At 41.9% G+C, this 27,482-nt stretch overlaps 1 protein-coding gene and 1 long non-coding RNA gene across 3 annotated transcripts in view; both read left to right on the top strand.

Moving 5' to 3' along the window:
• The first annotated feature begins 203 nt into the window (after positions 1-203).
• Positions 204-10,452, top strand: TOMM7 (translocase of outer mitochondrial membrane 7). The gene is made up of 3 exons (NM_001265860.1): positions 204-338; positions 4,817-4,865; positions 10,219-10,452. Exons 1-3 carry the CDS (start codon positions 236-238, stop codon positions 10,232-10,234), a joined length of 168 nt encoding a protein of 55 aa, NP_001252789.1. The 5' UTR covers positions 204-235; the 3' UTR covers positions 10,235-10,452.
• Positions 10,453-12,819: 2,367 nt separating this feature from the next.
• The window catches only part of LOC114676967 (uncharacterized), a 251,064-nt gene continuing 236,401 nt past the window's right edge, over positions 12,820-27,482 (top strand). Inside the window, exons 1-3 of one of the 2 annotated variants that reach the window (XR_003728214.2) lie at positions 12,820-17,776; positions 22,016-22,088; positions 22,954-23,323. This is a non-coding gene — a long non-coding RNA (uncharacterized LOC114676967). Of the gene's footprint in view, positions 17,777-22,015; positions 22,089-22,953; positions 23,324-27,482 lie in introns of those variants that run through there. The other variant, XR_003728215.2, reaches the window with a different exon arrangement.

A 27,482-nucleotide genomic window follows, 5' to 3' on the forward strand; every position in this document is an offset into this window, starting at 1 on the left:
TAACAGAAACGCAAAGTTACAACCGGCCATGATGGCAACCACGCATGCGCCTACTACTGGTAGCGCGGCGGAAGAGCAGCGAGGGTTAAAGGTGATGAATTACGACTTCTACTGGCGACGCTCACGATTCCTGCCGTAAAGGCCGTGTGTGGCGCCTGCGCACTTCCTTTCCCTTGCGGATTCCCGACGAGGTGGTTGCAGTAAGGGATTCTCCCTACGCCGCGCGGCCGTCGCTATGGTGAAGCTGAGCAAGGAGGCCAAGCAGAGACTGCAGCAGCTCTTCAAGGGGGGCCAGTTTGCCATCCGCTGGGGCTTTATCCCTCTTGTGATTTACCTGGGTCAGTAGGAGAAGAACCGGGAAAGTGACTGGAGGGAAGAGGGTGGCGGAGACTGCTGTCCCATTTTTGGCCATCGAAGGAGGGAGAGAAAAACAGGGGACACCGCCGTGCACGGCCCCTGAGGCTGTCTGGTCAAGTGGGGCGATCTAACCTGAGTTCAAGTTCCCGTTCCGTCGCTTTATAGTTGCATGGTCTTTAACCAGTCTTGCAATCCCTCCTTTTCTATTTTTGCATCCTTAAAGTGGAGGTCATACTTCTCGGGATTGTTGGGAGGGTTGGATGACCCCAGTGGATGTGAAAGCGACTAATGCACTCTTTAGCAGTAGGTGGGTTCTCGGGGTGTTTGTCCTCACCTCTCCATGTGGTCCTAAGTGGAAAGAGGCCTGTTCTGGGAATCTAGACCCCCTCGTGAAAGTACCACTGCCATGAAAGCATGATTATAATAATAATCGTTGGATGCCTCTGCTTTCTTACCTGTACAATGAAGGGTTTGGATGATTTCTATTACTGCTCCCATTTTACAGGTGAGGAAACAGCCGTAGAGAAACTTTTGCCAAGGTCGCGCAGCTATGCTGACTGAGGGAGTTACGGGCTCAGGCAGTGGGGCATCAGAACCCATAGTCTTAACCACTATAGGGTACTTAAAGGATTTGGGTTTTGTTTGTTTGTTTGTTTTTGTATTTGTTTTTGAGACAGAGTCTCGCTCTGTCACCCAGACTGGAGTGCAGTGGCGCTATCACGGCTTATTGCAACCTCCGCCCACTGTGCTCTAGCGATCCTCCCACGGAGCTCAGTCTCTCAAGTAGCTGGGACTATAGGCTCGTGCCACCAGGCTCTGTCACTTACTGCAAAGATTTGTTAATATTTTTCAGTTAGGGCTGCAGACTGGGACCTATTCTGTAGTTTTTTCTTTTCTCTTTTCTTTTTTTCCTTTTTTTTTTTTTTGAGACGTAGTCTCGCTCTGTGCCCAGGCTGGAGTGTAGTGGCGCGATCTCTGCCCACCGCAATCTCTGCCTCTTGGGATCAAGCGATCCTTCCACCATTAGCCTCCCGAGTAGCTGGGATTACAGACTTGCAGCCACCTCTCGCGACTAATTTTTATAATTTTAGTAGAGACGGGGTTTTGCTATGTTGGCCAGTCTGGTCTCAAACTTCTGGCCTCCAGTTAGCTACCGCCCCTCTCGCCGGCCCCCGCCCTGCGCGCGGCCTCCCAAAGGGCTGGGATTACAAGTGTGAATCACCGCGTCCAGCCAGTAGTTTTTTTTTTTTTTAATTTTACTGCCCCACTCAGGCAGTACCGTGAAAGGGAAAGAGCAGGTTTTTCATCCCAGCTGTGTCAGTTTGATCATATAGTTTGACAATTCTAAAACTCAGTTTCACATTTTAAAATGCTGTGATTTTAACAAGGTGCTGCTTCCTATTTAATTTAGGTGTCATGCATTGTATAAGATAAAGTACACTCTGATTAAGCAGCTGTGGTTTTTATTTCTCCATGAGTTGCAAGCCAGCTATAACCTGGGATTATAGAACTTAAAAAGACTGCACCTTATTCTGGGTGCAATTTTTTTTAAAAAAACTGCTTTTCTAGATTTTAGTGACTTTGTGTGGGTACCAAGGATTAAATATGACAGTTGTGTTATCCCCACTATTCTTGCAGCACCTCCCCCCACCCACTTCTTTCAGTTACTGATAGAAGGGCCTACTCTGGCTGGTCAAACACTGGGACTAGCTCTCCTTTTAGCTAAGAGAGGTGTGGAAGCTTGATTCTTCCCCTTCTTTGTGCCACCTTCTGTTTTCATTGTGTATGCGAGGTCCTATTTTAGCATGCTCTTGCTTTTTGTGTTCCTGTGGTTCTTTGCTTCTCTGTAAGTCTTTTCATCTACTGTTCCCTCCTCCTCCCTGTTTTGAGATTCCATTTCTATTGCTAGAAAGCTATAGCTGGTTGCTGCAATCTACATGCCAGGGGCTTTCGTCTAAGAGTTGATAATGCATTCCTTTCCCATACTACAGTTTCTTTTTCTTTTTATGCACACTGGCTATATTCCCTTCCTAGGACTACCATTATGGTGATTTTCACCCCAACATTCAATTCAAGTTCTATGAGATTGGTGTTAAGGTTGTCTTTCCAGTACTTGTTTATCATTGTCTTTTCCCTTATGCTGTATATTTAATTTTATGTCTAAACCAGTTCCCATGTTGAAATAGAGACAGGGGCTTGCTGTGTTACCTAGGCTGGTCTTGAACTTCTGGCTTCAAGTAATCTTCCGATCTTGGCCTCCCAAAGTGCTGGGATTATAGGAATGAGCCACCACACCTGGCTCCAGGTTGTTCTTTTGCTTCCTCCACCTCAACTCTCACTAAAACCAGCAATTGCAGATTTAACTTTGTATGTAATTTAGGTTCAGTCATAACTTTCAGTGCTTTGGGTAGTATAGTGCTGTAAAATATGACAAGCAGTGACACGATAATAGAGAATCTGTCTGGACATCTACTAACAAGGTTTTAATGAGCCACTTGTTGGAAAGCAATTCTCCATGGTCTCTTGCATTTCTGCACATCTTATAAGCAGAGGCTCTGATGACCCTTTGTTTCATGTTATCTTTTGAGGGCGTTTGTAGAACAAACAGCCTTGGAAAATAGTACCTCCAGACAGAGCAAAGGAAGATGCACTTGCAGCCCATTATAAAAGATTCTGGTTCCCTAAACTCCAGTTAATATCCTGCAGTGCAGTCCACCACATGTGCAGGTGTCATCCGGACCTCTTTGCATGGAAATTGGGAGTTGAGGAACTGAAGCAAAAATGATGATACTCTCACAATCTATTGCTGGAAGTAATAAAGTGTTCTTTGTTTCTGACTTAGAATATTGTCTATACCAGCTGGGTGCAGTGGCTCACGCCTGTCATCCCAGCACTTTGGGAGGCTGAGGCGGGTGGATCACCAGAGGTCAGGAGTTTGAGACCAGCCTGACCAACATGCATAAACCCCGTCTCTACTGAAAATACAAAAATTAGCTGGGCGTAGTAGTGCATGCCTATAATCCAAAGCTACTCGGAAGGCTGAGGCAGGAGAATAGCTTGAACCCGGGAGGAGGCGGAGGTTGCAGTGAGCTGAGATTGTACCATTACACTCCAGACTGACGACAGAGCGAGACTCCTTCTCAAAAAAAAAAAAAGTGTTTATACCAACATCTGTGAAACTGGCAGGCCAGTTTGTTATCTTTTATTTATTTATTTTAATGGTCTAAATCACAGAAGATTTTTTAAAAAATATTAACTTTTATTCCCTATTACACATACTATTTTTTGTTATCTTTTAAATAAGATAAAATTGCAGACCCCTCATAGTTCTTGAAACCTCCCTAACTTAATCAGTTACTTCAGCAAGTGAGCATATATGTCATCAGGTTAATTTATAAATATATTTTAAATGGTAAAAGATAACCATACTTGTAAAGAGTTGATTTAATTAGGTTGTTAAATAATAAGTATTGGATGATCCATCCCCTGCCGTCCCCTGCCCCCCACCCTGTCCCTTTTCTATCATTGGTCTTTGTTTTATAAAAGAGGTTTATGAGGGATAAAATATCCTCAGTTGTGTTTTTTTAAAAGTTCAGTAGTTTTTCCTCCAGGCATGGTGGTTCACGCCTGTAATCCCAGCACTTTGGGAGGCTGAGGAGGCTGAGCACTGGAGCCCAGGAGTTCAAGACCAGCCTCGGCAATATAGTGAAACCTTGTCTCTAAAAAAATTTAAAACCTTGGTTATGTGTTTTTCCAAAAATCATTTTGCTCTTCGTAGTCTTTCATCCAGTGTAATTTTGGAGTTGTGGTATCTTATTTCTGGGTAAATGACTAATAATGAAAGATAGAACATGCTAAGGGCAACTGTGCCAATTGTGTATATAATGACCATGTGCAGTGGCTCACTGAGAAAGTTGTTTGTTTTTGTCTGGGCATGGTGGTTCACACCTGTAATCCCAGCACTTTGGAAAGCCGAGGCAGGTGGATCATTTGAGGTCAGGAGTTTGAGACCAGCCTGGCCAACATAGTGAGATCCTGTCTCTACTAAAAATACAAAAAAATTCAGCTGAGCGTGGCAGCGCGTGCCTGTAATCCTAGCTACTCAGGAGGCTGAGACAGGAGAATAGGTTGAGCCTGGGAGGCAGAGGTGACAGAGGTTGCAGTGAGTCGAGATCATGCCACAACACTCCAGCCTGGGTGACAGAGTGAGACTCTATCTCAAAAAGAAAGGAGTAAGATAGCTTGTTCTTCCTACTGATTAGTCCTGGACACAATTTCATACTCTAATGAAGATTGGAGACTTCTGTAGTGCAGATAAATTTAGATAGTGCTGGTTGGTGTAGATATCATTCTAGCTATCCTAGGTTGGATTACAAAGAAGAAAAAGTCTTGATTGTAAATGTTTTGTCTGCTGGGGGTTTAATTAATACTTTTTTCTCTTCTGTCTTCCTTGATTCAGGATTTAAGAGGGGTGCAGATCCTGGAATGCCTGAGCCAACTGTTTTGAGGTACTGCTCTTAAAACTAAACATTTCAGGGCAAATGTTCATACAGTAGTATTGAATCACTAAGATGTAAAAGAGTAATAGTGGCAGGCCTTTAAATGGAGCTTTATCAGTCAGTATAGTTTTGGGTTATTGGAAAACTGCAACTACTTTCTCTTCCCCTTCCTAATTTGTATTTACTGTACCATGTTATAACTACAATGAAGCACATTTTAACAGAAAAAGAATTTATTATCCTACCACTTTAAAATGCAAACTGTTTTAAATTTCCCATATTCGCATCTTATCCTCATTCAGATGAATACAACCTTTTATATCATTCTGACAAGGGTATGCAGGATTTTGTTTTCACTTAAAATTTGAGTTGCTATCCCATGTATTTTCCAGTTGTGGTTTACCTAGTTTTTTCAATTTTTAAGTATTTTATACAACAATATAATTAACATTTGGGCAGGGTGTGGTGGCTCATACCTGCAATCTCAGCACTTTGGAAAGCCAAGGTGGGAAGATCGTGGGAGGATTGCTTGAGGCTAGGAGTTCAAGACCAGCCTGGGCAACATAGCGAGACCCAACTCTACCAAAAAGAGAAAAAAAGTAAATAATTAACATTTGTGTATACATAGCTTTTATAGATTTTGATTTCCTTATAAATTGTCATGGGATTAATAAAGTATATGAACATTTATGGCTCTTGACTGTCAAATTCCTTTCTCGGAAATGATCTTGCTGGTATGTGTAAGCACTCGTGAAAACTTCACCCACACGGTATACATACTCATATACACATGTATGCATATATGTGCATACTTGTGAAAATTGTATGTATACGTATAATCTCAAACTGGCAGGTTGCTCTGGAGGAAGGACTGATACTTGTGGCACTATGATGATCATGACTACTGCACACTAGTGAATCGGATTTCTGCTTGATCCTGTCTCAGACATCTCTTGTGGGTTGCCCTCACAGACTTTTCACTGACTATTCTAGGGCTTCATTCATTTTCTTCGAACTTTTACTGTAAGCCACGTTTTTCTAGAGTGGGCAGAAAATACATTATTCACTATCACCTACAATGTGTCAGCCACTGCTTTAGGTGCTTTTTACACAATGTGTCTAGTTGTCACTTCAGAGCAGGTTATACAGTCAGTAGGTGGTGGAATATGTTCTATTTCCAAAGCTCACATTCTTTCCACTAGGTCCATGTGGCCTTCCCCAAGTAATTTTACCTCTTCCTTTACTTAGCACAATGCCATCTGATATGAATTTGCTCCACCACATCTGCCTTGCTGCTCTTTTCTTTTTCAGAGGAAGGTCTTTTTTATTCTCAAAGGGTACTACAATATGTGCCTTCAAATTGTTCACTTCTGCAGTTATTCTCTTTTCCCGGATAAAGTTTTTCAACAAATGATCTTCATGCACTACCTTCCTCTCCTCCCTCTCTTCCTTTAACTGTTTATGGCATGACTTTTAGAAACTGCTTTCAGAGATTCCCCACTAAGTCCTTTTTTCTTAGCCCTTATTCTTTGATCTATCGTTTCCTTTTCTGTAAAATAGGGATTGAGGCAATATATCTGCTGCCTACTAGTTGAGTGGCCTTGGCCTTAGACCGGTTATTTCCTTAGAGAAACATTACCTTGGGAAGCATGAGAGAGAACTACTGAGTCAAGCTGTGTGGCATTTTCCAAGTACTGGAAATTATCATCAAATACCTTTCTCCAAGAAACCATTAACCTTTCTAAGCTTCATTTCCCCTTTTTATCAGTTGGGGATAATAATACCTACATAATAAGGTAGCCATGAGCATTGAATAAGAATATTATATATAAAGTATTAGTACTTGTCAAGTAATATGTGACCAGTAAACTATTAATAATAATTTTTAATCTTTTCAGTGTCATCTTTTTTATCCCCATTTCCTTATCCTATGAAAACAGTGCTCTAGCTATATGATACTGCATGCTAAGTCCCAGAATAAACTATATATATTTTTATGCCTTTGCCCCTATGCTTGTGCTCCGTCAGCCTGGAATGCTTTTTCCCCTTAGTTTCCACTGGATGGAAATCTGCTTCTAGAAAAGCCCAATCTCAAATGTTGCCCCTTCCGTAAATCTCTTCCTTCTTTCCTCCTAGCTAAAACTATTCTGTTTTTTGTGTTTCCATAGTTTTCTTTTTTTCTTTTTAATTTTTATAGAGGCAGGATCTCACCATATTGCCTAGTCTGGTCTCAAACTCCTGGGATCAAGTGCTAAGATTATAGGCATGGGCCACTGCGTCCAGCCCCTTAGTATCCTTTTGTATCTGTCATTCTCTGCCTTGTAGCTATAATATATTTTGTCTCATAAGCACCTAAAGTAATTGCTCAACAAGTATTGAATTAACTTAATGACACTCATCTCTTGATGGTCTTCTGTGGGTTTTTTATATTTTATTTTAGTTTTTTTTTTGTAGAGACAGGGTCTCACTGTGTTGCCCAGTCTGGTCTTGAACTTCTGGGCTCAAAAAACAATCCTCCCACCTGGCCTCCCAAGGTGCTAGGATTACAAGCATGAGCCACAGCACCTGGCCATCTTGGTGGTCCTTTGGACAGGAATTGACAAAGCATCGCATCTTGTACAAATTTTAGGCTGGACCAGCATGCTGGGAAGTAACATTTTTTTGTGCCCTAGGTGATTTAGGATACAGAAGTGGGGAGAGAATGTGTCTTTCTGTTGTCCTTTTTTGAGGCTTCTCTCCTTCCTGATGCTAACCCTCTTGATCTTTTCTGTCATTAAGAACATCTTCTGGTTTCCTTCCAGAGGCATTTGTGTTTTAGGAAAGAATTGAGTGACTGCCTGCAAAGGGTTACTCAGTTAAGGAATTTCATGTACTGTGCTCCCTGCACTGGGAAGAGTAATTAGAGAGATCTGAGCTGCCTGATCTGTACTATGAAAGGAACAGAATTATACCTGCTATGGTTTTTATTAACATAAAATTTGTTTATTAATATAAAGTCTATTGTTTCTACATATATTTATTGTGTATATAATACTTATGTAAATAATACAGTTAAGGATCTACTAGTTTGTTTCCCTTGCCAAGTTGTTGGGTTCTTTGAGATTAGGACCACTTTCATCTTAGTATCCTCTTTCACCCAGGATGGCTCATTGTATGTGGTCAGCAAATGTTGGTTGACATGAATGCCTTATTCAAAAGTCCTTTAATATATGAGGGGCAGTGTTTTAGTAAAATATTTAGGCAAAATATGTGCATATCAAGGTTAAGAGAATCATTTCCATTATCTGCATAAGGCTGAGCAAAATTTCCTTTTTATATTTTTGCTGCCCATTACCATTGAAGAAGAGACCTTTATAGATCTTTTTTTGTGTGTTTTCTTCTGTCACCCAGGCTGGAGTGCAGTGGCACAGTCATGGCTTACTGCAGCCTTGACCTCCTGAGCTCAGGTTGTCCTCCCACCTCAGCCTCCCGAGCAGCCGGGACAGCAGGCACGCGTTACCACGCCTGGCTTTTTTTTTTTTGGATTTGGAGTCTTGCTCTGTCGCCCAGGCTGGAGTGCAATGGCCCAATCTCGGCACACTGCAGCCTCTACCTCCCAGATTCAAGCGATTCTCCTGCATCAGCCTCCTGAGTAGCTGGGATTACAGGCGTGCACCATGAAGCCTGGCTAATTTTTTTTTTTAGTGGAGACAGGATTTCACCATGTTGGTCAGGCTGGTTTTTTTTTTTTTTTTTTTTTGAGATGGAGTCTCGATCTGTGTTGCCCAGGCTGGAGTGCAGTGGTGCGATCTCGACTCACTGCAACCTCCGCCACCCGGGTTCACTGCATTCTCCTGCCGAGTAGCTGGGACTACAGGTGCCTGCCATAATGCCCAGCTAATTTTTGTGTGTGTGTTTTTGGTAGAGATGGGGTTTCACCATGTTAGCCAGGATGGTCTCGATCTCCTGACCTCGTGATCCACTCGCCTTGGCCTCCCAAAGTGCTGGGATTACAGGCGTGAGCCCAGCCTTTTTTATTTAAGAGACAGGGTTTCACCATGTTTCCAAGGCTGGTTTCGTACTCGTGGGCTCAGGCGATCCACCCGCCTCAGCCTCCAAAGTGCTGGGATTACAGGCATGAGCTATCATGCCTGGTCAGTAATTTATTTTTATATTTTCACTGTGTGCAAAAATACTTAAGAGTTTAAGGGGAGATTTTAATACACAATGAAAATTGGAAATAGATGTGTGTTTTCTTCTTAGGCACAGGGAAATTTCTCTTTTTTTTTTTTTTTTTTTGCGACGGAATGTCGCCCTGTCACCCAGGCTGGAGTGCAGTGGCGTGATCTTGGCTCACTGCAAGCTCCGCCTCCTGGGTTCATGCTGTTCTCCTGCCTCAGCCTCCCGAGTAGCTGGGATTACAGGCGCCCACCACCATGCCTGGCTAATTTTTTTTTTTTTGTATTTTTAGTAGAGACGGGATTTCACAGTGTTAGCCAGGATGGTCTTGATCTCCTGGCTTCGTGATCCACCCGCCTTGGCCTCGCAAAGTGCTGGGATTACAGGCGTGAGCCACTGCGCCTTTCACTGCACTTTTCAGTTTGGCTGAAAATATTTTTTAAAAATAAACTACAAAACTGTCATTGTCATTTAATAATGCAATTTTATTCAATGGGCCACATTTTTAAGCAGCCGGATTTAGAAATGAAACCATCTCTTTGCTCCTGAAACCATCTCTTTGCTCCTTCTTAGACTCTATTGGAGTCAGCAAATGATTTGGGAGTTGGGCTTCTTAGTGACTGGAATGTTTGGGGTAAGAGTTAGTTGAGGTGGAAGTGGAGGCTAATTGCTCCCTAGGAACCTAATGGTTGTAAGAGCACTTAGGCCACATCCCACTCTGCCCTCTTAAATGATATAACTATCTCAGATCCTCAATTTCCACATTAAAATAGGGATCGTAGTTGGGAGTTATGAACTTTCCTCAGTGTCTAATGCACAGAAACCATTCAATAAATGTTATTTTAGTATTACTGATGTTGCATCTAATAATGAGATAGCTTTGTTTTCTGGGTTTATCAGGCTTACCTGTTAATGGAAATCAGTAATCGTTTTCCTTTTGATTGACTTCATTTTGTGTCTGCTCACATTTTTGTTTTTGTTTATGATAGGTAACTGCACTCAGAAGTAACTAAAGTGTATTTTAATACAGTTCTGTATGTTTAATTTGTTTGTTTGGTGCGATTGATCCTTGTCTTTTCATAACTCTGAATTTGATAGATGAGGAAACAAACATAAATGTATAAAATTTTCTAGGTCTTAGGTTATGTGTAGAAGATTTTTATTTTGGAATTTAATTTCTTTCTCCTCTTCACAAACATTTTAGCCTACTTTGGGGATAAAGGATTAATTGGTCTTCTGGATTTGGAGGCAATCAGCGGACAGCATGGAAGATGTGTGCTCTGGCTTGGATAAGAGATGGGACATCGTTCAGTCACTAGTTGGATGGCACAAGGCTCTTCACAGATGCATCTGTAGCAGAGTGGAACTTGTACTAACTTATGATAGAATGTATCAGAATAAATGTTTTTAACAATGTTATGCTTGAGTCTTTTTTGAATTGAACATGCTAGGATTATCAGGTAAAAATTAAGCCTTTTGGTACTTTTTTAAAACAGGGAATTTGTGTATGTACCTAGGTGCTGTTTACACTTGTAAATCCTAGCACTTTGGGAGACAAAGGTGGGTGGATCATGACATAAAAAAAATTTTCCATGTTAATTCCTGCCCATTGACCTAACATATGGATTACAGTTTCCCTTTACAGTGAATTAATAACTCCTTCTAGGGTATTCCGAGGTAGTAAGAATACAGATAGTTCTCAGTTTGTGACAAACCAAACTGTCACTTCCTCCTCTGCATTAAAGTTCTGAGCGCAAGAAATAAAGGTCCTGGTGGCTCTGTTGCTAGGGGATGGGAATGGCACTGGAGAGTTGTGTGATTTATTTGTAGGTTAAATGTGAGTCTAAAGTTTCCCTCAGTTATATTAGGAAACTAGAGCTGGCTGGGCAAGAGCCCGTGGAGAGCTACATGGAATAGTAGCACTGTTTTCGGGTAGAAAGAAAGGCAGCTAATGAATGGAAACTAGTTTTCAGTTCTAGATACTGGTTTCCTGGGACCTTCACCTCTATTTAAATCCTACTTTTATTTAGTTTTTTCCATTCTTCTAACAAAATAGCATTATTTACTACGTTTGGCCATTGTTACTAATACAAGAAAGCAGAACCTGAAACAAACAGTTTGGAAAGAGCCTATTGGGTTGAGTATTTTAAGCATCCAGTATTTAGGCATGATCATGACTATAATCCCTCTCAGGTGCTGGGAGCTACCATCACCAGAAAGTTCTTATTTCTAATGTAAAACCCTCTTAGGTATTTAAGCCTATTTCCTCAAGGCTTGTTACTTTTGCCATGGAGACGTAGAAGACTATTGTGGTGTCTTGTTGCATAAGGGGATTTTAAAGTGGAATTCTTGAGAGCTAACTGCAGGAAATCAGTTTGGTAAGTACTTAATGTAATTGCTTCAGCATCTCTGTGAATCTAGGCGTGTGTAATTTTGCTGAAAATTGAGCACAGTATTAAAATTGCTTAAGCATGGAATTGCTTAAGTTTGTGGTTCCCCCCAATCCTTTTTGCCAAGTGCATTGTCAGGGAACTTTTGTTTAGTATTTTGTTTAGACGTTTTTCTTCTGTTTCTCACTTGGGATTTTCAGAAATTGAGAAAGCTGTGTCAGGTATCTGTTTTGTTTAAATAGTAATGTGAATGGTAAACATAACTGGTTGTGGTGTTTTTTTTTTTTTTTTTTTTTTTTGAGATGGAGTCCCGCTCTGTCGCCAGGCTGGAGTACAGTGATGTGATTTCGGTTCACTGCAACCTCCGCCTCCCTGGTTCAAGTGATTCCCCTGCCTCAGTCTCCCGAGTAGCTGGGACTATAGGCGCATGCCACTATACCTGGCCAATATTTTGTATTTTAGTAGAGATGGGGTTTCACTGTGTTGGCCAGGATGGTCTCGATCTCCTGACCTTGTGATCTGCCCGCCTCGGCCTCCCATAGTGCTGGGATTACGGGTGTAAGGCACCACGCCTGGTCTGGTTGTGTTCTTTTAAGGATGACCTTTGTGAACGCCAAATGTCTGAGACAGGTTTCAGTCAATTTATAAAGTTTATTTTGCCAAGGTTAAGGATGCTCCCATGACACAGCCTCAGGAAGTCCTGAGGCGGTGTGCCCAAGGTGGTCAGGGTATGTAGTTTGCTTTTATACATTTTAGGGAGACATGAGACATAAATATGTCTAAGATGTACATTGGTTTGGTCTGGTAAGGCGGGACAACTCGAAGTGGGGGCTTCCTAGACAAAAGGTTGCATTCTTTTGAGTCCTTGATCAGCCTGAATACACAATTTAGTCTGGCTCAGTGAGTCTGCATTTTTTACATAAATAGCGCAGAGGAAGCAATCATAATGCATGTGTCTCAGGTGAGTCTCAGAGGGATGACTTTGAGTTCTGTCTATCCTTTGTTCACAAGGAATTTCCTGTGGGCAAATTGTGAGGGAGGTATGTAGCTTCTTTTCTTTGTGGCTGTCTCATTTAGGAATAAAGTGGGAGTCAGGTTGGCCTGACAGTTCCCAGCTTCACTTTTCTTTTGGCTTAGTGATTTGAGGGGTCCTGAGATTTATTTTCCTTTCATACCTTATAGCTGTCTATAAAACCTCAGAAATTTTAAAATAAGGCATCCAGAATTAGGAAGGAACCAGCTCCCTGATCTCACATCTAAGGAAGCTAAGGAACAGAGTTTAAGCACTTCTTCAGGGTACAGCCTAAGAGCTGAGACTACTACACAGTTTAATGTGTATATATATATATATATATATATATATATATATATATAGTAAAGTTTGTGAAATGTTTAAGCTCCCACATTTTATGAGTTTTAGTTTTTAGGACAGTACAATTCAAGCATTTATTGATTTCTGTTCTGTGTTAGACACTAGAGAGTCGTTATGACTGAGATTATTCCTGACCTTGATTAGCTTATGGAAAAACACTGAGCTGGTAGGACCTGATTTGAGTCCTGGCCCTGTCAGTTCTAGAACCTTTGGTGAAATCACTTTTGGTTTTTTTATTGGGAGAACAAGGCCTCTGTGTTGCCCAGGCAGGTCTCAAACTTCTGGGCTTAAGCTATCCTGCCTCTGCCTCCCAAAGTGCTGGGATGATAGGTGTGAGCCACCGCGCCTGGCTGAAGTCACTTAATCTTTAGATTCCTTCCACAAGATAGGAACAACAATACCTGCCCCAGGATATTATTTTCTAAACTAATGGTTTTCATAGCTGGTCCCAGACTAGCTTCACCTGGAAACTTGTTAAAATGCACATTTTCAAGTCTTACTCCAGACCTGAATCAGAAACTGGTGATGAGGCCCAGCAATGTGGGTATGTCTGTGCGTGTTTCATTTCCTCAAACATTATTTTAACCATATTTTGAGAAAATTGTAGAGTTGTATACAGTGTAAGAAATGATACCGAAAGATCCCTGTATCCTTTACAGTTTCCCCCAGTGGTAATATCTTGTGTGAACCCCAATTATCGGAGACGAATCTCAATTAGGAAGTTTATTTTGCCAAAGTTAAGGATGTGCACGCACCTGCGACACAGCCTCAGGAGGTCCTCACAGCATGTGCCCAAGGTGGTTGGGGCACAGCTTGTTTTTATACATTTTAGGGAGACACAAGACTTCAATCAGTATATGTAAGATAAATATTGGTTTGGTCCAGGAAGGTGGGACAATTCGAAATGAGGTAGGGGGCTTCCAGGTCACAGGTAGATAAGAGACAAATGGTTGTATTGTTTTGAGTTTCTGATTAGCCTTTCCAAATGAGTCAATCAGATATATGTTTATCTCAGTGGACAGAAGCATGACTTTGAATAGAATGGATGGCAGGTTTGTCCCAAGCAGTTCCCAGCTTGACTTTTCCCTTTAGCTTAGTGATTTTAGTGTCCCAAGACTTATTTTCCTTTCACACTTGCAAAGCTGTGGTCAGCATCAGGATATTGACATTGATGAAGTCAAGAAAGAACATCTGTCACCACAAGGATCCCTTGTGTGGTGGGATATAGTCAACCTTTCTCCTCCTACCCTGCCCCTACCCCTAACCCCTGGCAACCAGGAAATCTGTTAACTACTTTTATAATTTTGTCATGTCAAGCAAGTTATATAAATGGAATCAGACAGCCTTTGGGTTTGGCTTTTTTCAGTCAGCATAATTCTCTGTAGATTTATCAAAATAGTTTCTTCTTTTTTATTGCTGAGTAGTATTCCATGGAATGGATGTACAAGGATGACATCTGGGTTCCCAGTTTTTAGCTGTTACGAGCAAAGCTGCTATGAGCATTCATGTACAGGTTTTTGTTTGATTAATCTGTGATTTAACAAATCACAGGTGCTTCTGATGCAAGTCAGGTTTGAGAACTTCCCCAGACTTGCAGAAGCCTTCTTGCTCTCTCCTATGTATTACAGTGTGCTCTCAATGGAACATCCAGAGTGATCCTTTTAAAAATAAGATCACATCACATCCTGATCAAAGTTTTCCAGTGATTTCCCATCTCACTGGGAATGAAATCCCAAGTACTTACTTTCCGTGACCTGCAAGACCCTATATCATCTGACCTTCTGCATCTTTGGTCTCTTTGTTGCCTATGATTCATCACCCACATTTGCTTGCACTCTTGCTGTTTTGTTCCTATCCAGAGAAAGGCCAAGTATAGTCTCACCTTGTAGTCTGTACTACCTATTCCCTGCTGGAACTCTCTCCTCCCAGATATCTATATGGTTGGCTTTCTCTATTTCAGTCTGCCTAAATGTCATCTTGTTAGAGGGCTTCCCTGATCCTTTAAAACAGAAGACCCTAAACCTGTGTTGCGGATGCAGAATTTTTGCTCCTTAGTTAGCTAAATCCAGGTTCTTGTATCATGACCAGGAGAAATCAGGCACGCAGACACATTAAAGGGTGAGGAGAGCTGAATTTATTGGATGAGAAGGAAAAAAGGAAAAAAAAACTCTCAGCAAAGTGAGAGGGGGTCCTGCTAACAGAGGGAACCCCCTACCACCTCCTAGATTGAATAGCAGGCCACCACACACATTGGCTGAAGAGACCAGGCTCCTCCCCACTGCACAGGGTGAGAACTTCCCATGGCTCCACCCCGTTCCCCCAGTGTACATGTGGGCATTATTCAGAAAGAGTCAGTTGGGAAAGGGCAGGCAAATGGGCAGTTCTCCCTGAGGGTCAAGGATTTCATCTGGGACCAGCAGTCCAGTCCCTCAGACTTCGGGCTGTTTTAGGCTTGACGGTGGGGTTTGCCAGGGACTGTTGACTGTCTCCTGTCTCTATCATTCTCTTCTCTAAAGAAGTACATCTAATTGCCGTTAGATAAGGATAAGGATGAGGACAAAGATCAATCTTAACTGCTTCCTTCTGGCAGGGGGCGCTGTTTTGGGAAGACAGCAGTCAGAACTCCTGTAGAGGCCTATCTAAGGGTCTCTGGCGAAAGGGGCCATTATCTGAGGCTCTGGTTGTATGACCATTTGAAGTTTGATGTCCTGAAGGCAAGACGAGACAAACTGGGTTATTAGAACACATGTATCAAAACAAAACAAGGGGAGTGTAAGGACAGCTCAAAAATCCTGAGGCCTTTTATCAGTTTGCATAGGGATAGGGAAGCCAAAATCTGTCTGGTTAAAAAGACAAACAAACAAAAAAACTTTACCCTTTTGCTGGCATGTGAGGCTTCTGGGTTCCCTTCCCTAAGCCCAATCCTAAGTCAACCAGTTTAAGGTTTGGTAAATTAACTCTTCACAGTTTAGAGGATGTATCTAAGGGAAGCGTCCCATAGTACGGTGACACAATTACGTATCTGTGAAGTAAGAAGAGAGGAGGAAAAAGGAAAAAAAGTGTTTCTTTCAAAGGAGTCCCAGGGGTTCAGTATGCATTTGAAAGGGGTACAGACTGAAGATGAATGGCTACTTATTTAGAAAGGAGGGACCGAGGCATCCCAGGTTCCCTTCTCTTCCTAGTAAATACCCATGGTATGTGAGGGAGAGAAAGTGAGGTGTTCCTCTCTTCTTCCTTTCCTCCAATCACATATCCCCGAGTCCCGGTGACTGTGACAGTGTGTTGCCCATGGATGCTAAAATGGCTTTTACTCATGTTAACAGGGGGGCCTAGGGACTGGGAATATTCACTCTTACCCATGTATGCCCTATCTCCTGTGCTGTCAGTAGCCTTTGAATTCCTTAGACATCATTTATGCCATGGATACTAGCATGAACTTTATCCATGAAATGGGAAGCTTGGCTTAATTGGCAGGAATCAGTCACGCTAACCTGCATTGTGTCTTTTAACTTTTGTTGTGTGCCTCTGGATCCCTCAGATCCAGTTTTCTTTCTTAGGACATTGACCTGAAGCTTGGAATTAAGTTTGGAACAAAAATGTGTCTTAGGGGCATTGCATGGACTCCTTATCATAAGCTGAATACTAAGGTGAAGCTGTGGAATTGAGTCCTCCTCTAACGAGGGAGAGAAAAGGATGTATTGTGACATACCCAGATAACTGGTGGCTGTAGTTATGCTTGCTAAGATTTGGGTGCATGTGGCTTGTCTTTGGTTAGCTCCCTTGGTCTTTCTCCAAAAGGAAACCTCCGAGTGATGGGCACCCTATTTATTCCCGTCACCTGGCAGGGTCTGTAGGATAATTGCTCAGCATTAAAATATTGATCCAGATTTTTACATTATCCATCCCATTTTGTTCCTTCTGAGCTATAGTTAGAGATCGCTGGATGATTCACAGGAATTAGCAGGGTCAGTCTAAAATGTAGGCAAAAACTTAAAAACAACTAATGAATCTAGAACTTAATGACAAATGTATGATAAGTTTTGAAAAATAATTTGTCTTTCCCATACTCATTTCTGTTAAAAACAAACCATGATAAGACTGAGTTGTTTGCAGAATAGACTAGTCTTATATTTGGCTTGATTGTTTGCATAAAGTACAGCAAGAATAATTATTTTTACATAGGCCTTGTAGATTGGCTTTGATGGAACTCTGATCCACAATAAATCTCAGGACTTTCTAAAACTGAGCCTAGCCATTAGTTTGTACCATCAGATACTTGTAAGTTGGGTGATCCTCTCCTCTTAAGGTCCTGAGATAAAGTTGGAGCTCTTGGGCCTGTCAGAAAGTGACATTCTTTACTTATCACAGGTCAGGAACTCTGTACAGGGACTGTGTAGACAAGGTGTGAGGCCAGTTTTCCCAAGGTGCTTTTATTGGCTCTACAAGTTGAGCTTGACTCCTTAAAGGGAAACACACCCTTCCAGTCAAAACCTTGGTAAGACAACCAGTTTCTACAATTGTGTCATGTTGCAAAAGAAAATGGATTCTTACTGCACTGATGCAAATAACTATATTGCCATTTCAAGTTAAGAATACACACAACTAGTTTCCAAATTCTGGAGAAGCCAGGCAGAAAGAGAGAGAGAGAAATATGCTCCAAATTTTGTTCACAGGAGTTTACCTTACTCAATTATTAAAGGCTGCAAATAGTTCAAAATAAGCTTCCTTGAGTCTGAAAAACAAAACAAGAATCAGCAGTGTTCCAGGCAAAAGTAAAAAGGATTACTTCAGTTTTCTATTAGTTCAGTCCTTTCCATTAATTCTTGTTTTGCTTGATATTCATGAACATGTTAGCTCTTCATGAGTCCTGTATGTTTTTCCTTTATTCCAGTGTCACAATCTTCAAAGGTATCAGAAACCTGCATTTGAGAGCACCTGTTAAAGTTCTATAGCTGATTAAACACCATCTTCTGAAGATCAAAACAAGACAACAATTGTCTGTAAGTAACAAAATGTCCAGGGTAGTTACAGTCAGAAACATGATTGACAAAGAAATTTGGTTTATTTCTGTGGTTTACAATAACTTAACCACCTTAATTGTGATTGATAGCATATACTCAGGCATTAGAATTTTAGAAATCCCATATAATTTTGGAACATATATTAATATTCACTAAACCTATATTAATATAGGTATTTAATATTAAGAAGCTGTTAATTACCTATATTAATATAGGCAATACAGGTTAGTGAATATTAAAATTAATGTTAATAAATATAAATATTAATCAATATTGATAATATTGATATCAGTAATATTATCATAATAATATCAACATTAATATATAACACCATAATATCAACATTAACATATTAACATTGTAATATCAACATTAATATATTAATATATCATCATTAATATATTACCAAAATATGAACATTAATATATTAACATAACATCAACATTAATATATTAATAGTAATAATATCAACATTAATATAATAGTAATATCAACATTAATATATTAATATAATATTAATAATATCAACATTAATATATCAATATTCACTAACCTAAAGAAGATTAAACAACATTTTGGCAATCCCGTGTACCTAGACATGTCTGGTAATTCTGTTTACCTCTCTTCTGGATGTTCCAGGGGCCCTCTATAGCATCCAAAAGCCAGGTGTCAGGAAAGACAGTTTTGAAATAGAAGTTTGATTTTGGGAAGCCTGTTAAATGTTAGAGGTTTAAAACACTTGATGCTATGAAATAAAATTCCAGATTACCATAACTTATTTATTTTGCCAAAATGATGACTCAGAAATGTAAATGCAGGGAGGGCACGGTGGCTGAAGCCTGTAATTTCAGCATTTTGGGAGGCCAAGACAGGTGGATCCCTTGAGGTCAGGAGATCGAGACCAGCCTGGCCAACATGATGAGACCCCCGTCTCTACTAAAAATACAAAATTAGCCAGGCATGGTGGTGGGTGCCTATAATCCCAGCTACTCAGGTGCCTATAATCCCAGCTACTCAGGAGGCTGAGGCGGGAGAATTGCTTGAACGCAGGAGGCAGAGGCTGCAGTGAGCCGAGATTGTACCACTGTACTCCAGCCTGAGTGACAAAGTGAGACTCCATCTCAAAAAGAAAAAAAAAAAGAAAGAAATTTGAAAGCAGAAACCTTTTGTAACTTTTTACAAATTTTGCTAAAGAGCAGATTGGTGCTGAGTAGCTTGTGCTTTTATTTCAGTGTTTAATTTACAGAAAAGCCATATTTGAATTTAGCCAATATGTTCACACACAGAATTTCTTTTGCAAGATTAATTTTTACATTCCTTTCACAACTTGTTTGAACTTTTAGCTTTATTTTATCTAATTCAAAACAATCCTTTAACCTTAGGCAAGAATTTTACATTTCCACACCTTCCTATAATCTTTTATTAAAAACACATTTTACTGTTCTTATACAACTCACATGTATTTCTCACAAATCTATTTCCAGTAGTCTCAATTACATGTTACAATGGTAACTCCTAGCATTTTTTAACTTTAATGTAAAACCTGGTAAGTTGTTGTTGTTGTTGTTGTTATTTTGAGACAGTCTTACTCTGTCGCCCAGGCTGGAGTGCAGTGGCATGATCTTGGCTCATTGCAAGTCCCGCAGTGAGCTTCTGACTCAACCTCCCGAGTAGCTGGGACTACAGGTGCCCGCCACCACGCCCAGCTAATTTTTTGTATTTTTAGTAGAGTTGGGGTTTCACCGTGTTAGCCAGGATGGTCTCGATCTCCTGACCTCGTGATCCGCCCATCTTGGCCTCCCAAAGTGCTGGGATTACAGGCGTGAGCCACCGCGCCTGGCAAGTTGTTTTAATTATGTACTAGGTACAGCCAAGTTTTGACTTCTGGCATAATTAAGGGTGTGGTTAATTCCACATGTCCCCAGACCTTACCAGTTTTGAAGCAGGCAAATCGAACAGTTCTCAAAAACCACAAAGCAGTTTATAGCCTTAAAGCATTTTGTAAACCTAGTATCTGATCTGAATAATTTTGTCCACCTATTTACATTTTGATGGCATTTGCATTTTACCAATAATCTTTAAGGCTATTTTTATTTCTCAGAGACTAAAGTCATGTGAACTAAAAGTTACCACCGCTTTTATCTTCCCTTTAAAAAATATTTGATCCAAGCACTAATCCTTCTTTCAGTCAATTAATTAGAGCTCTTTTTAATAGACATCACACACAACATATATAACTACACAGACAGGCAAAGAAAATCCAGTGCCCATAAGACTTTTCATTTGCAACCTCCTAATTGGATTATTTGCCTCTGGGTGGAGCCCTTCAAGAGCAAGGCTAGGAAAACATGCAGTTTTTAGGATCTAATAAACAGGTACAGCTAGAAGGCAAAAACAGATTTTGAGAGGGATCCATGAGGAAAACAGAGGTCTCTCTCTTCATGTGTATTAAGAGTGGCAAGGCAAAATAGAAATAATTCAGTTGGCTGAGATAAAACCCTAAAACCCCTTTCCAGCAAAACAAGAACTAAGAAGAGAAAAATATAAAGGCCTTTTTAATATACCTATAACTTGGATATCCACTTTTAATTAAGCTGAGTACTCTTTAAGAAAATCCTTTTAAATCCCTTGTTACCCAATTTTAGCTGGGCCAAGTGGCCAATATTTCTGGCTTTCAAACTTTACTAAAGGTGACCTCCCAGGTGCTCAGAGAAAGGAAAATCCAAGGTGATTCATGGAGAGAAAGAGAATCAACAAATGATAAAGGTAATGCAGATATAAAACTAGAAAAGACTCATTCCCTCAGCCAGGATTGAACCTGGGCCACCACTGTAAAATGGCAAAAGCTAAAACAAAGCAATGCCAGGTGGCTACAGGTCACACTTGCAAGGATGTAAAACAAGATGGAGGCCTGCAGCAAAGTTTGCTACTGACCATATAGAAAGACATGCAAAGCACACCAGATTGGATACAGCTTAAGACCAACCTCACAAATCCTTTTTCATAATTAAAACTTTACAGATAATATAAACTGTTAAGTTAGGGGCTTGGCCTAGTAAAATGTCTTCTAAAAAGAAGAAAAGCCTCTTGCATTAAAGTTAACTCCTGACCTCGTGGAGAAAAGAAAAAAAAACAGCTTAAATGCAGGGCTGTGTTAACTGCTGAAAGGGTGGAGAAAAGAAAAAAGAAGTATGGAGAAGAACCTCTTATGCAAATAGGTTCCTCCAACAGGGAGACTAACTTAATTGCTGTCTGACAGAGCTGGACCCCCTGGTCAGGGGAGGGGAAGACAATGTGGATGTGTGATGGCGAATGCTGGCCATTCTGCCTCCTGGCACCCTTGGGCCATGTGCCTCAGCCCCAGCCTGTCTCCTGGCACCCTTGGGCCATGCACCTCAGCCCCAGCGGGGAGGAGAAGGGTGCTGGGGAGCTGCCATTTGCCCATCCATCTCATGCATACCTATGGCTATTGAGGGGCGGGGGGAATGCAGTTTCCTCTACCCTCAGAAGTCCTAGAATGAAAAGGCTTAGAAGCGAAAGGGAAAAATATTTTTTTGTTCACATCTTACTCACCCTTCCTTGATCCCCAGATGGGCCACCAGAATGATGCAGAAGTTTTGCTCCTTAGTTTAGCTAAATCCAGGTTTTTGTGTCACGACCAGGAGAAATTAGGCACATGGACACATTGAAGGGAGAGGAGGGCTGGATTCATTGGCGAAAAGGAAAAAAGAAAAAAAAAACCTCAGCAAAGTGACAGGGCATTCTGCTAATAGGCCCCTACCTCCCAGGTTGAACACTAGGCCACCACACACAGAAGCTGAAAAGACCAGCCTCCTCCCCTGGCATAAGGCGTGAACTTCCCATGGCCCCGCCCCATTTTCCCAGCGTGCATGTAGGCATTATTCCGAAAGAACCAGTCAGGAAAGGGCAGGCAAACAGGGGCGGTTCTCCCTCAGGGTCGTGGGTTTCATCTGGGACCAGCAGTCCGGTCCCTCAGCCTTCAGGTTGTTTTAGATTTGAAGGTGTGGTTTTGCCGGGGACCCTTGACTGTCTCCTGTCTCTATCATTGCCTCCCCATTATTCTCTCCTTTAATCTCACTTTTTCTTCAAAGAAGTTTTACCCACCTGATATATACATGTAAAGTTATAATTTAACATACGTATATGTGTGTATATGTATATATACATACATATATATTTCTTGTCTCCTGCCTGTAGAATGTAAGCACCATAAATACAGGACAGTGTCTTCTGCTGTAATTTTGGAGCCTAGCACAGGTCCTGGCACATGGTAGGTGTTCAATGAAAATGAACGAATGGATTATAGAATTATACATATTAAGTATAAAATGCTTTGTGAACTGGATACTGGCATAATGTGAATCATAAAGGGCTAATATTTTTCACTATGTTAGTCATAATGGGTAATTGCAGTCCTGGCCAAGGACTTGACATCAGAGGATGCTGGGAGGAGGTGACATGGGAGAGAGAATGTTTACTGTGACTTGGCAGTTTATTCATTTAGTCCCCACAACAACCCTGGGCATTATCTCTATTTTGCAAATGAAACAGCCGTGGGTAATTTTCTCCAAAGCACAGGAAAAACAGATTTGGACCCAGTCTGCTAACCAGATGCTTATGGTCCTATTACTGGTATGCGCTACTTTTCAAAATAATTTATACAATGGATGAAGGCTGGGTGCAGTGGCTTGGGCCTGTAATCCCAGCACTTTAGGAGGGCAAGGCGGGTGGATCACTTGAGCCCAGGAGTTTGAGACCAGCCTGGCCAACATGGTGAAACCCTGTCTCTAAAAATTACAAAAATTAGCTGTGTGTGGTGGCAGTCACCTTTAATCCCAGCTACTCAGGAGGCTGAGGCAGAAGAATTGCTTGAACCTGGCAGGCGGAGGTTGCAGTGAACCGAGATTACCTGCACTCCAGCCTGGGTGACAGAGCAAGACTCCGGCTCAAAAAAAAAAAAAAAATTATACAATGGATGAAATGGTATACAGACAATTACAAAAACTAAATTTCAAGTTCCATAGAGAGGGCCCATGTACCTTACCCAACAGTCAGTGCCTTACATTATACACATAGAATGGTCAAATTTGTATCATAAATTTAACTTCTTTCTCTCTCTCTTTTTTCTGAGACAGGGTCTTGCTCTGTCACCCAGGCTGGAGTGCGGTGGCATGAACATGGCTCAGTGCAGCCTCGACCTCCTGGGCTCAGGTGATCTGTCCACCTAAGCATCCCGGGTATGCTACTACGCCTAGCTAATTTTTTGTATTTTTTGTAGAGACCGAGTTTCACCATGTTGCCCAGGCTGGTCTTGAACTCCTGAACTAAGTGATCTACCCGCCTCAGCCTCCCAACATTTTGGGATTACTGGTGTAAGCCACTGTGCCTGGCCGTAAATTTAACTTCTTTGAAATTAATGTGTTAACAATAGTAAACACTAAACATTTATTTTTCTGATCTTTCCTTAAATAGCCTACATTTTTATTGTGTCTATTACATGCAAAACAATGAACAGATCTTTTTTTGTTTTTTGAGACGGAGTCTCGCTCTGTCATCCTGGCTGGAGTGCAATGGAGTGATCTCAGCTCACTGGAACCTCCACCTCCTGGGTTCAAGTGTTTCTCTTGCCTCAGCCTCCTGAGTAGCTGGGATTACAGGTGTCCACCACCACGCCCAGCTAATTTTTGTATTTTTAGTAGAGACAGGGTTTCACCATGTTGCTCAGGCTGGTCTCAAACTCCTGACCTTAGGTGATCCACCCACTTTAGCCTCCCAAAGTGCTAAGATTATAGGCATGAGCCACCGTACTCAGCCACAATGAACAGATCTTAAATGCACATGCAATTTGTTGAGTGTTGCCAATTGAGTATATCCTGATATACTCACCACCACCACACCAAGATAGGGACCAGGATCTCTTGAACCTCGTATCCTTAGTGTACCATACATGGTAGATACTCAATAAATGTGTAATTTTGGTTTTTCTCTGCTGAACAGTCCAGGGGGATTTTTAAATTAAATATTAAAAATATTGATGTTGACATAGATAAACTAATATGGGAAATTTTAGCTGATGCTCTCCTTTTCTGTCAGAAGCAAAGTTATAAGGATATTAAAAGGTGAATAATAATCTTGGAGTTTTACTCAAAACTGAGTTAAAAAAAAGTACGCAGCAGCACTTTCTCTTCTTTATCCTCCTGCCTCAAGGATAGCCCAGATGAGAAAATAAGGAAAGGGGCATGGAAACAGGGTGAGAAAAAACACTTTTCTTCTCAAGAAAACTTAGACTTGCACCGTTAATATGGTTTGTCTGTGTCCCCACCCAAATCCCATCTTTAATTGTAACTCCCACAATTCCCATGTGTCATGGGAGGAACTCAGTGGGAGGTGGTTGAATTATGGGAGTGGCTCTTTTATTCACTCTTCTCATGATAGTGAATGAGTCTCATGAGAACTGATGGTTTTAAAAACGGGAGATTCTCTACACAAGTTCTCTCTCTCTCTCTCTCTTTTTTTTTTTCTGAGATGGAGTCTCAGTCTGTTGCCTAGGCTGGAGTGCAGTGGCACCATCTTGGCTCATTGCAACCTCTACCTCCCGAATTCACGCGATTCTCCTGTCTCAGCCTCCAAGTAGCTGGGATTACAGGCATGCATCATCATGCCCAGCTAATTTTTTGTATTTTTAGTAGAGATGGGGTTTCACCATGTTGGCCAGGCTGATTTCAAACTACTAACCACTTTGGCCTCCCAAAGTGCTGGAGTTACAGGCATGAGCCACCGTGCCGGCCCACAAGCTCTCTTTTTGCCTGCTGCCATCTATGTGAGACATGACTTGCTACTCCTTGCCTTCCACCATGATTGTGAGGCTTCCCCAGCCATGTGGAACTGTAATTCCAATTAAACTTCTATCTTTTGTAAATTGCCCAGTCTCAGGTATGTCTTCATCAGTAGCGTGAAAACAGACATATACAGTAAATTGGTACCAGTAGAGTAGGGCACTGCTGAAAAAAATACCCCAAAATGTGGAAGTGACTCTGGAACTGTGTAACAGGCAGAGGCTAGAACAATTTGGAAGGTTCAGAAGAAGACAGGAAGATGTGGGAAAGTTTGGAAGTTCCTAGAGACTTGTTGAATGTCTTTGACCAAAACACAGATAATGATATAGACAATAACGTCCAGACTGAGGTGGTCTCAGAGGGAAATGAGAAACTTGTTGGGAACTAGAGCACAGATGACTCTTGTTATGTTTTAGCAAAGAGACTGGTGGTATTTTGCCCCTGCCCTAGAGATTTGTGGAACTTTGAACTTGAGAGAGATGATTTAGGGTGTCTGGCAGAAGAAATCTCTAAGCAGCAAAGCATTCAAGATGTGACTTGGGTGCTGTCAAAGGCATTCAGTTTTAAAAGGGAAACAGCGTAAAAGTTCAAAAAATTTGTAGGCTGACAAGGCAATAGAAAGAAAATCCCATTTTCTGAGAACAAATTCAAGCTGGCTGCAGAAATTTGCATAAGCAACAAGGAGCCAAATATTAATCACCAAGACAATGGGGAAAATGTCTCCAGGGCATGTCAGAGACCTTTGCTGCAGCCCCTCCCATCACAGGCCCAGAGGCATAGGAGAAAAAAGTGGTTTCATGGGCTGGGCCCAGGGTCCCCGTGCTGTGTGCAGCCTAGGGACTTGGTGCCCTGTATTCCATCTGCTCCAGCCATGGCTGAAACGGGCCAACATAGAGCTCAGGCCATGGCTTGAGAGGGTGGAAGCCTCAAGCCTTGGCAGCTTTCATGTGGCATTGATCCTGTGAGCACACGTAAGTTAAGAACTGAGGTTTAAGAACCTCTGCCTAGATTTCAGAAGATCTATGGAAATGCCTGGATGCCCAGGCAAAAGTTTGTTGTACGGGTGGGGTCCTCATGGAGAACCTCTGCTAGGGCAGTGCAGAAGGGAAATGTGGGGTGGGAGCCCCCACACAGAGTCCCTACTGGGGCACCACCTAGTGGGGCTGTGAGAAGAGGGCCACTATCCTCCAGACCCCAGAATGATAGATCCACTGGCAGCTTGTACCACGTACCTGGAAAAGCCCCAGACACTCAATGCCAGTACATGAAAGCAGTCGGGAGGGAGGCTGTATCCTGCAAAGCCACAGAGGCGGAGCTACCCAAGACCATGGCAACCCACCTCTTGCATCAGCATAACCTGGATGTGAGACATAGAGTCAAAGGAGATCATTTTGGACCTTTAAGATTTGACTGCCCTGCTGGATTTCAGACTTGTGTGGGGCCTGTAGCCCCTTTTTTTCAGCCAATCTCTCCCACTTGGAATGACTGTATTTACCCAATGCCTGTACCCTATTATATCTAGGAAGTAACTAACTTGCTTTTGATTTTACAGGCTCATAGGCGAAAGGGACTTGCCTTGTCTCAGATGAGACTTTGGACTGTGGACTTTTGAGTTAATGCTGAAATGAGTTAAGACTTTCGGGGACTATTAGGAAAGCGTGATTGGTTTTCAAATGTGAGGACATGAGATTTGTGACGGGCCAGGGGTGGAATGACATGGTTTGGCTCTGTCCCCACCCAAATCTCATCTTGAATTGTAACTCCCACAATTCCCATGTGTTGTGGGAGGAACCCGGTGAGAGGTGATTGAATTATGGGGTCAGGTCTATCATGTGCTGTTCTCATAATAGTGAATGAGTCTAATGAGATCGATGGTTTTAAAAATGGGAGTTTCCCTATACAAGTTCTCTTTCTGCCTTCTGCCATTCATGTAAGACGTGACTTGCTCCTTCTTGCCTTCCACCATGATTATGAGGCCTCCCCAGTCATGTCTCACTGTAAGTCCAGTTAAACCTCTTTCTTTTGTAAATTGCCCAGTCTCAGGTATGTCTTTATCAGCAGTGAGAAAACCGACTAATACAACCACTAATAAAGAGTGAGCTGCCGGGCGCGGTGGCTCAAGCCTGTAATCCCAGCACTTTGGGAGGCCGAGACGGGCGGATCACGAGGTCAGGAGATCGAGACCATCCTGGCAAACACCGTGAAACCCCATCTCTACTAAAAAATACAAAAAACTAGCCCGGCGAGGTGGCGGGTGCCTGTAGTCCCAGCTACTCGGGAGGCTGAGGCAGGAGAATGGCGTAAACCCGGGAGGCGGAGTTTGCAGTGAGCTGAGATCCGGCCACTGCACTCCAGCCCGGGCTACAGAGCGAGACTCCGTCTCAAAAAAAAAAAAAAAAAAAAAGAGTGAGCTATGGAAGGTCAGCAGCTCCCTGGCACTCCCTAATGCCTATTTAAGATGAGGCCACAGAAGATAGTGGACAAGAAACAACCTCAGAGAGCAAAAGAAGCAGCCTCCAAAGGAGTTTCCCAGAGAGCACAACTGAAGTCCCCAGATACTGCCTGGGAAGGAAGTCACTCTTCCTGCCCTATAAGATTTAATATTGCTGCAGATCAGTGACTATACCAGGCTTTCCTTTCTCCCCTTTCCTGGTGGGCAGTTTCAATGTTTTACTTTTTTTTTTTTTTTTTTTTCTGAGACAGAGTTTTGCTCTTGTTGCCCAGGCTGGAGTGCAATGGCTCGATCTCGGCTCACTGCAGCCTCTGCCTCCCAGGTTTAAGTGATTCTCCTGCCTCAGCCTCCCAAGTAGCTGGGATTACAGGCATGT

The sequence above is a fragment of the Macaca mulatta genome, chromosome 3 (assembly GCF_049350105.2).
Source record: "Macaca mulatta isolate MMU2019108-1 chromosome 3, T2T-MMU8v2.0, whole genome shotgun sequence".
NCBI lineage: Eukaryota > Metazoa > Chordata > Mammalia > Primates > Cercopithecidae > Macaca > Macaca mulatta.